The sequence below is a fragment of the Molothrus ater genome, chromosome 2 (assembly GCF_012460135.2).
Source record: "Molothrus ater isolate BHLD 08-10-18 breed brown headed cowbird chromosome 2, BPBGC_Mater_1.1, whole genome shotgun sequence".
In the NCBI taxonomy this organism is placed as follows: Eukaryota; Metazoa; Chordata; class Aves; order Passeriformes; family Icteridae; genus Molothrus; species Molothrus ater.
The window spans coordinates 31,822,113-31,835,907 of NC_050479.2; the positions used below are offsets into that span (position 1 = coordinate 31,822,113).

The window sequence follows — 13,795 nt, forward strand, 5'->3', positions numbered from 1 at the left end:
AGTTTCTTTCTCTGTGTGATTGCAACTTCAGGAAAGAATTCACATGACAGTGATGTGAATTGTCTAATCTTGTGGCAATTTTTCTGTTTTACAGGAAACATTCAGGATCCAGATGAGCCAATTTTAGAGTTCAGTTTAGGTAGGCTTATGTGATTTTTATGCTAGTTTTGATAATGCATGCTGTTGAATATGTGTGAGGTTTTGTAAGTGTTGATTTTGAAGTGCATTTCATATAGTAAGGTTTGCAACTTTGCTCCGATTTTTATGGAGATGTGGTACAGTTTTTGTGCTGCTTGTACAGTATCTTTTGATAAGCAGCCAGCAGTTTAATTTTGTGGAGTTTCTAGAAGTCTGTAACAAAAAAATTGGTCTTACAAAATTTTTAATGTTTACTATGTGATTATTATTATTATTATTATTATTATTATTATTATTATTATTATTATTATTATTATTATTATTATTGTTGTTGTTGTTGTTGTTGTTGTTGTTGTTGTTTACCTTGTTTATGTGAAGTTGCAGTGAAACTCCCTTCACTGTCAGTCAACCAGCAGTTCAGGTCTTCAAGCAAACTGAAGATTTGCTGGAAACACCATTTTAGGGCAAAATGGTTTCTAAGAATTGTGAATTACACCTAACTTCTTTCCTGGGGTTTTTGCTGTCAAGTGATAATGCAAGATGTAGAAGTGACCTGAATTGTGAGATGGTTGAATTTGGACAAGAAGCTTGTGCATTGACTCACCTCACTTATTCTTTAAGTGAAAAATGTTTTCTCATGAAAATTCAGTCCACATTTTCAACTGCAGGATGGTTTTTTTGGCTTAATAGTGGACTATTATTTGAAAGGTTATGCTCTTGACAGTAGGCAAATGTAAAATTAGAAAATTTTATCAGTTGTGTGTAATTGTGTTATGAATAATAATCTTAACAAGCATTCTCAGAGCTGAAGGAGGTATTTCAATTATTTTCAGATAAATTAAAAATGTCTAGAATTACAAAGCTGTTTAGCTAAATTTCAGAATTAACTTCCTGCATGTAGCTGAAGCTGAGTTAGACCACACTGTAGCTACCTGTATCTAGCTAGATAGAATTTGGCTCTGAAGTTTAATGTAATTGTGTAGGGTCAGTTATGGCAATTTTTGGAAATTGTTTCCTACTCACCATAGTCCTTTTCCCAGTAGTTAAACTCACAGTAACATTTTAGAGGAAATAAATTGCTGTCATCTTGCAATTACAAGCTGGTTTTCCTCAGCAGTGCTGCTTGATCAATGTTCAGGCGCTTCTGTTGGTTGTCCCTGGGCAAATGCCATTTGATAATGGGCTTAATGGAGCGTGACTTCAAATCAAATGCAGCCAGGTCATGAGATTCCCAGGGGAAAACCTGCATGTGGGCTCTTAGGATGAGCTTGCCAAGGGGTGGATAGACATGTATTAGAAGAGAACAAGTTTAAATTGCAGCTCCAGAGCTTGGAGCCAGACTGAGCTGACTGCATGTTTACTGTTTGCGTGCACAAAGTTGGGTGATGTCTGCTTTTATAGTGTGGTGATAGAATGAATATGAAGCCCTTTGTAGTTTGATTGCTCAGAGTGTATAATGTGGTTTTATAAAAATGTAGAGTCTTACAGCAACATGAAAAAGATCCTGAATCTAAATGTATTTATCTGTTGCATACCTAAGCTTGCAGTGAGCTGCTAACTCCATCGCTAGATCGAAAACCAAATAGTTTTGTAGCAGTGAGTGTAACTACGCCTCCCCAGGCATTCTGGACGAAGCATGCACAGACAGAAATTATTGAGGTGAGTGCTCAGGTACTTCTAGATTACATTTAAAATCAAAGCTAACACAGGAATCATTTCTTCCCTAACAAATATCGCCTTGCATTAACTTTTGGCTTTTTGTTTATGATTACAGGGAACAAGTAATCCTATCTTTCTAAGCAGCATTGCCTTTTTCCAAGACTCTCTTATCAATCAAATGACACAAATCAAACTCTCCGTGTATGACGTCAAAGATAGATCTCAGGGAACAGTAAGTTTGCTTTATTCTGTTGCCTGCCCAGTCAGTGGAGCAAGGAAATGAGAGGGAAAGAGATACAATTAGTAACTTCTACAGAAGAAAACAGAGAGATAGCAGCACTGATCATACAGAAAGCAAGATGGATAGGGAAAGGAGGAACAAATGAGATTGGCTTGGCAGAGTGAGAAGCATTGCCACTTTTCTCAAATAAGGCTTGTCTGCAGCAACTTTGGAAACCATGGATTTAAATAAAAAAGGTCCTGTCACTTGTGCTCTTATATTGTGGACATTTTTAGCGAACTAGATAATGAATAGGATCTAACATCCCTGACTGAGGCTTCTAGCCTGTGCAAAAATGCCAGAATGAAACGTTCCTTTGGAACAGAACATCTAAATTCTGGGAATCACTGATACATTAGATTTGGTTCAGGGATAAGGTTTGTTCCTTTACTGAAAAAAAACCTTTCAGTGTCAGCGCTCCCATGTTGCTACTTGGATTTTTGGGCAATACAGGCCTTTTCTTCTCCCACTGTTGTCCAGAATACTGTTTCAGGCCCAATGTATCTGCTCTTCCATGGCTTCCTCAGGGGCAGCAGAGCCAGCCCTCTCTGTTCAGTGCTTCATAGGGAAACTCTAGGGAAAAATTAACACCTCCAGAGGAAGTAAGTTCTTCACAAGGAGACAAATTTGGGTCAAAGATGCAGCCTGAGCCCTGTTCAGCCATTGCTTTCATGTTCCTGAATTGCTTGAACTAAGCTCATATATACTGAGGTGCCTCCATGTATATCCTAGAGAAACAAAAATGCATATTGTCCTCTAGTAGAAGAAAAACTTGTAGAAATTATCAAATATATTAAATTTTAAGAGATTTTAATTAGTTGTATATGGCATATTTAGTTATGGTTTTGCTCTTGACTAGTATGGATTTTGCACTTCAGTGCTGTGGTCAAAGCCTTTGCTCACTATAAAGGTAAATAAAATTCTGGAATTCATCTTCTTTCAGATGTATTTGTTGGGTTCTGGGACGTTCACTGTAAAGGATCTTCTTCAGGAGAAGTACCACAGGTTGCACATAACACTAAGGTTTGTAATATTTTCCTTCTTTTAACTGTTAATTCTTCAAAATATGGTTAGATGAGATGAAAACCTCTTATGTCATGGCTAAGTTGAAACGGACTTAATTAAACTCCCTTGTTTTGATATCAAGTATATTCTGGTTATCAAAATGTGTGAATACATGCATTTCTTCTCATTGTCATGTTACCCTGAAATGTATAAGCTGAGCACAGAGCGCTAGCTAGGCTGCCTTCATTCATGCAGCATCCTTGTGGAATAAGGGGAATGTTCTTCTGTTGGACTAACCCATTATAAAATTATTCCAAATGAAGTTGAAAAGCTTCCTGTTTAAACTGTTATTGAAGTTTGAAGATTAATAGCCTTTTATAAGTGTTTCCTTGTTGATGAACAGGTCCTCCTCCAAAAAAATCTCAACGCAGAGTATTTGTTGCAGGTCGGCTGAAAGTGACCGTGTTGGAAACATCACAGTTATTGGATGGCAGATGGAGGAAAAATCTGACCAAAGGCCTCCAGTGACAAGGTCACCTGATACAATTAATGGAAGGGTGAGTATGAGCATTGGACCAAATTCAGAAGAATGCAGATTTATTGCCAGCATTGAAATAAGCTAAGCTGACATCTGCCATCAACTTTCCTGTCCATCTTAATATTTACTAGTGCTTTGCATTTTCAAAATACTGTAAGGAGCATCACCTAATGGTGATGAAGCCATTTTGAGATTTGCAGAGCTCTTGGTTCTCATGTGTGGGGTTAAAAGTCTTGGGAAAAAACATTTTAATTTTAAATGGTTAAGCTTTAGTATTAAGTATTCATGTTCTTCTTTGGAAGAGGCTTTTGGTACTGTTCATTGGTGCATTTGGTGCATGGATAAGCAGTTTCAGAGACTGTGGTATTTTATTTCACATTGTGGATTGAAAGGTACCATTCAGCAAATCTGTAATGAAGATGCTAAGGAATTCCTAGAATTGTTTGAGAGCAGATGTATGCAGTACTTTCTCAGCCTAGACATATATTTAATTCTGTAAGGCTTGTGTTTTGAGTATTTTGATGATCATTGAACTCTTATATGTGTATTATATTCACAGTGTGCATTAGAATCCCTTTTTATCCTCCAGATCTGTTTGTGCCTATTGATGCAGTACCTGCAAGGACTCTGGAGCTGTGCTAGCATAAGTAATTGAAAGGCTGGATGAAAATTTTTGTGGCAATTTGAACTGTGCAGTAGAAGTAAATAGGAATGCTTAGGATTCCAGCCTGCAATATTTCTTATCCACAGGAGAAATATTAGAAATATTTCTTTAAAGCATGTGTGGAGTTGAATATTTCTTTGAAGTCTTTCTGATAGGTCATCACTGCATATTGTTTGGGCGCTGATGTTTCATTCTTTACAATTTCTGATTTTTCTTGGTTTTTTTTTTTTGTTTAGACTGTGTTGCCAGTTGATGAAAGTTTAACAGAATCCTTAGGAATCAGATCCAAATATGCTTCATTGCGGAAGGATGCACTACTGAAATCTGGTAAGCTGCCTTGGGCTGTAACAAGTAAGCTTTAGGTATCAGTAAAAGCTAATCTTCCCTGTGTGCCTGTGGCCCCAGGGCATTTCAGCAGATGTTTCATTTGAATAGGAACAGGCTGCTGATTGAGCAGTCCTTTGAGGGTCATACCAGAATAAATAATTTTATCATATGCACTATTCTGTACTGTAAAAACAGCAGAAGCAAACTCTTGCCATTAGATTGACTGTAATATAACTTTTTCCATGAAATTTCATAGTCTATTCCTAAACAATTGTTGCAGGGTGAGGAGAGGGTCAGAGGAAAGCAAATTGCTTTACAGAAAGAATCTTGCAGAAGAGTTAGTTTTCCAGCAAATGATTGCGTGAGAGTAAAATGCACAGTACATAGACAAAAAAAAGGGCATTTTAAAAGGTGAATATATATTTAATTTAGCTTCTTTAGCAGTGTAGTAGGTCATTTGGAGTGGAGGCTTTTCCTGCAAACACTTGAAGAATGGCCATTGCAGAATGACCATGCGTGCAAAAGGTAGACTGATGCCTGCTTAAACCAGATCTTTACAGCAGGGTGTTTCAGCATAGTGAACTGAAGCCATTTACTTTAAGAAAGAAGAGACTTTGTACACTTTTAAGTCAGACCCTAGGCTTAAATAACATGGTTTTAATTTTTTAGTGTTTGGTGGTGCCATTTGCCGAATGTATCGTTTCCCAACGACCGATGGAAACCACTTGAGAATCTTGGAGCAGATGGCAGAGAGCATCCTGTCACTGCACATCCCTAGACAATTTGTGAAGCTGCTTCTAGAGGAAGATGCAGCAAGGTGAGTTTTGGGATGGTTTACATGTGCAGTAATACAGCAGTGATGTGGCTGTTACTGAGTTACAAAGGCATAAATATATCTGTGTTAATGCACTGACTACTCAGTGAGATAAAAAATGGCTTTGAGAGTCAGAAGAGTAGTTTTGACTGGAAAACAAAACAGAATAAAAGCAAGTAAAATGAAATGCTGTAGTACAGTAATGACATGGCCTCATTTTAGGAGATGGGAGGGAGAAGGAAATCTGTTAAGCATTTTGTAGGTTTAGTCTGAATTTGCTTCTTTTTGGAGCAATTAACTTTCTTCCAGGCAACATACTCCTTTATGATTGTTTCTTCCCTACATTTGTAGGCTGTGGTTTGCAAATCTAATGTTTTATATACTCTTTGTAAAGGCCAAGATTGGAATGTTAAAGCATTTTAGCTGTGTTTTTGAGTATTGAGCTTTTATTTTGACTGTATTTTAATCCAATCCTATAGACCTTAACTAAGTCTGACCTTTATTAATACTAACTGGTGTTCTCATTATTGTATATTAGGAATTTCGGTTCCTTCAGAATATTGTGAAATAAAATCATGGGTTAATCTATTCATTGTAGGTATTTTCATATTTTGTGAAAATGACAGACTCTCACAGGAAGACGGCAGAGACTTTTTGTCATGCATGGGAAAGCTAATTGAGTATCTGAATTTTCTGATGTTATGTTTTTAGTGGTGTGTGCTTAGATTCTACAAATTGAATGGTCTATCTTGTTCAGCCATCCTATTACAACCTTGGTGGAGCAGGCTAGGGGTATGCCATTGCACATTTAGTCATGAGGTATTTGTTTTTTATTTTGCATCTTTGTTCCTCTACAGCTTTCCTCACAGTAGGCTTAAAAGCACCTATTCATTATTAGATACAACCATAATAATAAAGAGTTGGGAAGCTTATCCATAAGATGCCATGTATGATGGATATAGGTTAAGGACTTGAAGATAAGGAGAATTCAGGGTGAATGAGCAAAAAAATGTGTCTTTCAGTAAGACTATAGACAGTGAAGTTAGAGGCCTTGGCCATGAATTGTGACTGTTCAGAGGCTCTTGCTAAGATCATGCAAAGATTGGTGGATGCCTGTTGTAAACAGGTACAGGTTAATAACAGCCCAGGTGATTGTTAATATGACCTTGTATATGTCCCCTGGGTAGTGTGGCTCAGAGGTAAATAGCCCTTTGTGTTATTACTGAGAAAGGCTCCCTTGTCTCTGTTCAGTTGAGGTGACCCTCAATAATGTGCACAATCACACTTTGTATTCACAGAGTCACTCAAATTTGACCAAGTGCTCTGTTCTCCATTCTCAGTGCTACAGCCCAGAGGAATGACAGACAGCTACACAAGCACAGCTGTTTCTGTCTTCACATCCTGGTGACTTTTAAAACGTCCTTGGATAATCACAACTGCTGTCTCTTAGATAAAACTCTTCTGGGCCAATGCCCTTTGAAAGAAAACATCTACTGGGGGGTGTGGCATTTTGACTGCCTATTTATTTATGGCATCCATATTCCTTGCTGTCTTGGCTCTAAGGGACAAACAAGTAAACTTGAAGTGGTAATCTGTGAATTTACTTCAGGAAGACCAGGGCTCAGATGCATGGCTGGTTTTGAGCAGGGGGTTTGACAAGGTAATCATAATAGCATCTTATGCAGAAAGCAAGTTTTATGATGAAACTGGAAGTGTCTTTATCTAGGTCACTGATAAATATACTTTATGCTGTTGCCTGTTGACAAAGCAATCTGATGTTTTTCTTGGAAATTTAGTTCTTTTTGATAATATCAAAGTACTGTGGAGTGGGAATTGCTCTGTGAAATGCTGTCTTAAATTATACACAGACAATTGGTTAAAACTATGGAATTAGGAATACTGAGAGAATTGCAAAAAGTGCTGGATCCTTTTGACAGATGATTTTTCTACCTTTTCCGGGGTAATGTGCTGTTGAATTTAGTCTGGTGTTGACTTGTTTATTTTTTCCCCTTTCTTCCTCTATTCCAAATAATACACTAATCCAAGAAGAGAGTAATACAAATGTGACATGAAATACACTGAGTATTTTCTCAGCAGCACTGCTGGGGAACAGAATGTAACAGAGGATTGCCATGTGTGACTGGAAACTTGGCAGTTGGGGTACAAGGCGTTTTCCTGTTTATATCTGTGGATGTCCAATCCTCCTTTATTCTACCCTGAGTGCCCAAAATCCTGGATTTCAGATGAAGGTTTTTTTGGCTCATCTTCAGTCTCTCCAAACCCTTAATGCTTAATGTTTGCAGTCTCTCCAAGCCCTTAATGCTTACACTTCTTAGGCTTTCCCTGGCCTTGAAAACTGTTGTGTACCTACCTTACCAGTGAATATACTCCTTGGACCTAACATCAGATAGGTGCTAATATCCCACCTAACCTCTGTCAGAGTTTTTAATTAAAGAGCCACCACAGTTCAGTAAAGTGTCCTTAAAAGGTCCTCATTGTCCCAAGTCACCTGACACAAGACAGTTCCCATCATTCACCAATCCTCACATAGCTGGAGAGCTCCTGCAGAAAGGTGGGAAGTTCTGCTTATGATCAACACCTGAGACTCCTGGGGGAAGTACAGTATATTCTGCCTGTGAGGAAGCAGTTTACCTCAGAGTAGTGCTCAGACTGTGCTCTGAGATGTGCTTGTGATATGTGTTTGGAAGTTTGGGATATGTGTTGTTTCCAGTCTGGTGAGTAGCTCAGACATGGTAAATTGAGAGTGTGTCAGCTGAGGATGGTGTTTTGTTGATAAGATGTGAAACTCATTCTTGGTCAAGTGGACTATGGACATAAACACCTCTCTTTACCTCCCTCCCCATTTTCCCCCCCCCCCAGGGTTTGTGAACTAGAAGAATTGGGAGAACTGTCTCCTTGTTGGGAAAGCCTTCGTCGACAAATAGTTACACAGTACCAAACAATTATTTTAACTTACCAAGAAAATCTGACTGACCTGCACCAGTATAAAGGTGATTTTTTTTTATAAAAACGTGATTCTTCTCTACCAGGGTTGTTAGTGCTTCTCTGAAATTGGGAATCCAGAATGCTTTATGATCAGTAAGCAATGCTATTATATTTTTTGTCTTTATTAATAATTATTGTGAGTTTGCTAATTACCAGGGAATATTTGTCCATTCTGTTTGTCCTGTTATCTAACTCTGAAAGCAGAGGACAAGGCTTGAACAGTAACAGAAAAACTTTGGTTTGTTTTTTCTTTTTAATTTTCTCTGCTTTACTTTCAGCACATAGCAAATGGTGAATAAAGCTTCTTGAATGTTTTAGCATAGGCAAGGAGAAGAGTTTTATACTTACTTTTGTCTTGCTTATCTCAGGTCCTTCATTTAAAGCCAGTAGCTTGAAAGCTGATAAGAAACTGGAGTTTGTTCCAACAAATTTACATATACAGAGGATGAGAGTCCAGGATGATGGAGGATCAGGTATTAGCTTCTCTTTCTTCACTGGTCGTTACTTTTCTCTCCACTTTTTTTTTAATTTCCATTGTCAACCATACAGCCAAGTTTCTACAAACTACTGTAGTAGTGCTACTTGGCATTTTTGTAACACCTTCTATCCTCAGATTCCAAATCTCTTTACAAAAGAAGAGATGGAAGTATAATTATTGCTGTTTTACAGGTGGCAAAACTAGGTTCTGGAGTTAACTGAACTCTAGGTGGCACAAGTTAGCCTTTGTACTAGAGTTGGGTTTAGCTGCTGCATCCCTTCCAGACATTCTGAATTGCAGTAGAATAAAAAGCTTCTGACTGTTGTTTCCTGTTAAGCTTGTGTGCTTTTTCTCCAGAATCAACGTGTATGGCTATGCAAAATCTTTTTTTTTTTTTCACATCAAGCTTGTTTCATTGTAAATAACCTGGGCTTTCCCTTCTTTTAGCAGTAATTCCCTGTGACCATGAACACACACTTGTGTCCATGTGAGGGATTCCAGTAATGGCAAGCTTTGTATACAGACCAGTGTTCAATACTTCTTTTTCACAGTCCATCTTCTAGATTAAGAAACAAAGGACCTGCATTCATGTATGGGTCTTTCACCTGAAAAAGTATTTGATGGATTTCCAGGGCCTCTAGAACAACTCAGTTTTCCATGTCTTTCAAACCTTGGCAAAGTTTTCCAGAAATTACTTTCAGAAAAGATTTTGAGCTTACACAATTGTTTTTCTGCGTTAAAGATGACAGGTTTTCATTTGTAAGTCCTTTTTGTCCATCCCAGATCAGAACTACGACATAGTCACCATAGGAGCACCAGCAGCTCATTGTCAAGGCTTTAAATCAGGTGGCTTGAGGAAAAAACTGCATAAATTTGAAGAGGCAAAGAAACAGTAAGTAGAAATACTATTGTGTCAGCTATTATTGTGCCTTTTCCTCCTGGTCCATGCTCAGTTATTTGGAAAATCATTCCATTCTGTTTTTATTTCATTCAATAGTACTACTATACAATATTTTTAATTGAATATTTTTCTGTGCATTTTTTTCCAAGGAAGGAGAGGGAAAGAAACAGTTTCTTCCTTATATTACTGTGTTTATTTGTTTACTGACAGGCTCTTTCTAAGAGTCTTTTCATGAAAACTTTAATTTTTCTGAATACTTGTTGATTCATTTAATTTAGTTGCTTTAGGTGTTAGTTTGAGTTCTGCCTAACTATGGGTCAGAACATTTGCTGAACATCTTCAGCTGCACTACATCATGCTTCAACCCATTATTTTCAGGAGACTTTCACCCCTCTCATAGCTTCCAGGTCCTGTTGCTGAACTCTCTTTAGTAGGAACCTGCTGTGCCTGATTAGTAAATTCCTCGTTGACAAAATGGATTTAGTTCTGAAACTATTGCTGGAGACTTTCCTGCATTGCCTAAGGTTTATGCACAGATTTGGCCTCTGCCCTACAGACAGGATACTTGACCCCAATGGGGTCTACAGGGACTGCCCAGTGACCTCTGTGGAAGTGTGGATGTATGAGATGTAGGAATTGCAGAAGCTGGGAAGGTCACATTTGCTAACATGGCACCCACTCTAGCTCCCAGAGAAGGGAGAGTGCTGCAGGGTCTGCATTGCTTCTGCTACTGTATGGAGCATTTAAGACACAGGAGCAGCAGGACAAGGAGTTGTTGTAGTCAGGGAAAGGGAGACCTTGATAATGCCCTTCCAAAGAAAGGATTAGTAGGATTTGGAGCTGATAGGACAAGGGAATGACGTGGGAATCAACTGCAGGATTAATTTTGGCTGTAGAAAAATGAATAGCAGCATCTTGTGAATGTCAGTCAGATATGTACTGATAGAAAGATTGGTGCAAAAGCACCTAGTGTAATTATTCAGGCTGACAGGGTGCACTAGGTCAGGACTAGAGGAAACTGTAAAATTAAGGAACACTGGTATGCCAGGCTCACGCTTTCTGTTCTTTTGATACCACTATTGCTCTTTGAAATAACCTCCTTCTGTCAGCGTAGCCACTGAAGTGGTTCTTGCTCCTGCAATAGCTAATTTCCCATGTGGATTTGTTCTTTTTCCCCTCACCCAATAATTAAGTTGACTGGAGAGTTTAATTTCTGTCCAGTACTTTTCCTCTAAGCTTTTCAGAACTGTTCCTTCTGGGTCCATGAATACTGCAGGTTCAACATTTGAAGAACAACATTCATTTTAAATACATCTCTGTTATCAAAAAAGCCAGTATAGTAGAACTGAGATCCATCTCCTCAGTTTCATTGTTACATTCAGTTCCTTCTTCTTTCATTGGCATAACTGTGCTTGGTGCATTCACAGCATTTGCCCAGATCAACTCATGGTCATCTGGCAATCTGTGTTTTTTTGCTTACAACTTCACATACCCACCTTATTGAAAAAATGACTCAAATAAGTTATTTCCCCAATCATACTTTGTTTTGTTTCTGCTTTTGGTATTTGCTAACAATCTGCTAATTTTATTTTGGTTTTTTGTTTTTGTAGCAGTTATGAGGAGTGTTGGTGAGTTTTCTGTTTCTGAGAGTTCTATAGAGGGTTTCTGTTCTCTGGGTTGTTTTATTTTCCTTTTGTTTGGCAAAGATCTGGTGTGTTTTAAAGTGTGCAGGGCTTTTTAATGTCATGCATCATGGCATCCCTAATTGTGCTCTAAGTAATTGTAGCTGCTTTGTAGAACATGATGTGTGAATGAACTTCATTTCATCTGCAATGTTTGTTTGCAATGAACAGCTAGCTTCCTGGCTCTCTCTGACCATAAGAAGGTAAAAAACTGAAAATCAGAACACAAGGATTTTATATATTTTTCCTTTGTTATTTCCAATGAAAACTATCTGGAATGATAAACTTTTCTGCCAGTGATGGAAGATAATTAAGATAATTTTATGTATTTTAAAACCTTGATAGTGACAGATTTGGCATGGTGTATATTTTTGTAATCCATGTCTTTATTTAAACATTTTCACATAATATTTTTTCTCATTTTGTGGTGTTCAGTGCTGTCAAAAGTAGAAATTACTGGGTGGTTCAAAAATGCAGAAATTCTGCTCTAAATTACTCTTATTAAGGTTGAACCCCTAATTCACTGAGAATTTAAGTCTGTGTTACAGTTGGCTGCTATAATACAATGAGAGCTGTTCATTTGAAAAAGCATTTGCAGGTTGGAAAGTAAGTATATGTGAACTTTACACCATAATTTTTCCCCAGTCATCCTAGCAAATGTTTATGATTAAAAATATAATAATTCTAAATCCAATCTCAATATGCTGCATGGCCTTTTCTGCCAACTATGTCTTTATGCATGTTAACCACACTGTTGTGGAAAGAAATTGCTCAGAGGAATTGTCACTAAGATCACCAGTCACTAGAAAGCACAAATCAAGTGCAGGGAAAGCTCTAAAACCTGAGATTAATTTGCTGTATGGGATAGCAGTGCTGGGGAGTGGTTGTTCTCTGCCCCTCGGGTGGGTGAGCAGAGCACAAAGAAGGAAACTATTCCAAGAATCACTTCTGAGTTACATCCTTTGATAACAAATCCCTCATCTTTCTTTTGTAATGGAGCTCAGGCAGACACTGGCATTAGGCTTCTCCCTTGCCTTAATATCCTTTAAGGGACAAGAATTGGAATTGTGACAGGATTCTGAAGTGTGCCCCACGCAACCCTCGTGTCCTACCTCACAGATACTCTGCAGAAATGAAGAGCATTGCTCTAAGGGTAGCAGAGGAGTTCCCACTCCTTGGAGGTCATGGTCTGTGGTAACTGTTCCTGAAAAAGAAACTCCTCTCCATGTAACCTCTCAGTGTGGCTGTCTCCATTTAACAGTGCTGAGATGGGTGCAAACAGTATGTTCTTCTGGGCTGTACTATGCTGAAGCCATTCATGACTGAAAAAACATAATAAAATTAAGGTAATACACAATAGGTGTCCTCTCATGCTTGATGCCATGTCAAGAATGGATATCACTTGGCACAGCTGGAGATGATGTAAGGCCTGGTATTTGGGTACCTTTCCTACTGGGAAGGAAGAACCCAGCATTTTGCTTGACAAAGGGAGTCGTTGTCAGTCGGTTCCAAATAATTAACTAAGAGCACAACTTCAACTTAGAGTAATTTTCTAAGTTAAAAGGCAGCCTTTTGTGAATGACTCTCAAGTGGGATCAAATTACCCTTTGGAAGTACCATACTTTCTCCAGCAGTTGTAGACCATCTCTCTTGGATTGGATAAGCAACTTCTATAGACATCTAAACTTAAAAGGGCATAATCTGTTCTCCACTGTCAAATAAGCAGTCTTAGTGTAGCTGCATTATCCCCATATAAAGATATGTTTGTCCCTAGTTTAGTATTTTAAGTGTGTGCTAACAGAAACTACACAGAGAACAGTGTCCTTGGATCAGCCTGAAGATGCATGTTGATTTTTTACATATCATAAAATTGCTTTTGCTGGTGTAACTTGATTCTGGTCTGCAATAGGGGAAATTATATACTTGCAGAAGGACTTCTTTGTTAATACAACAGTGTTTGCATTATGGATCTGGGTGGCATTTCTGTGTTAGAAGAAGCATAGATTTTCTTTTCATGATGTTAGTAGATAGATGATAAAACATGTTTGTAAGCAAGGCCTCAGTGAAGTATCTGTGTTGTAAGGAGAGGGAGAATGGAGCAAGATGTCTCTGCAAAAGGTGATTCTGTATCTGATGACAAAATCTGTCACCCACGTTCTCCTCAGCAAAACTGTTCCTCTCGTGTGCAAACTCTGCCCACAGCCCCTTGGTATTAGGGATTAGTAAATCTGCATCTGAATACTTTTACTAAAGGCAGAGTCTCTACCATCATGTTCCTGCTGTGCAATTGCCCACTGGACTTT

At 38.2% G+C, this 13,795-nt stretch overlaps 1 protein-coding gene across 12 annotated transcripts in view; it reads left to right on the plus strand.

Moving 5' to 3' along the window:
• The window catches only part of INPP4A (inositol polyphosphate-4-phosphatase type I A), a 111,689-nt gene that overhangs the window by 65,988 nt on the left and 31,906 nt on the right, over positions 1-13,795 (plus strand). For 7 of the 12 annotated variants that reach the window (XM_054514068.1, XM_054514069.1, XM_036388633.2 and 4 more), the window contains 11 exons: positions 95-139; positions 1,679-1,797; positions 1,913-2,029; positions 3,021-3,100; positions 3,486-3,639; positions 4,521-4,611; positions 5,281-5,428; positions 8,306-8,436; positions 8,800-8,904; positions 9,693-9,801; positions 11,421-11,438. In XM_054514068.1, the coding sequence (XP_054370043.1) occupies positions 95-139; positions 1,679-1,797; positions 1,913-2,029; positions 3,021-3,100; positions 3,486-3,639; positions 4,521-4,611; positions 5,281-5,428; positions 8,306-8,436; positions 8,800-8,904; positions 9,693-9,801; positions 11,421-11,438 (1,117 nt within the window). The remainder of the gene's footprint in view (positions 1-94; positions 140-1,678; positions 1,798-1,912; positions 2,030-3,020; positions 3,101-3,485; positions 3,640-4,520; positions 4,612-5,280; positions 5,429-8,305; positions 8,437-8,799; positions 8,905-9,692; positions 9,802-11,420; positions 11,439-13,795) is intronic. The other 5 variants (XM_036388666.2, XM_036388703.1, XM_036388693.2 and 2 more) reach the window with 3 other exon arrangements.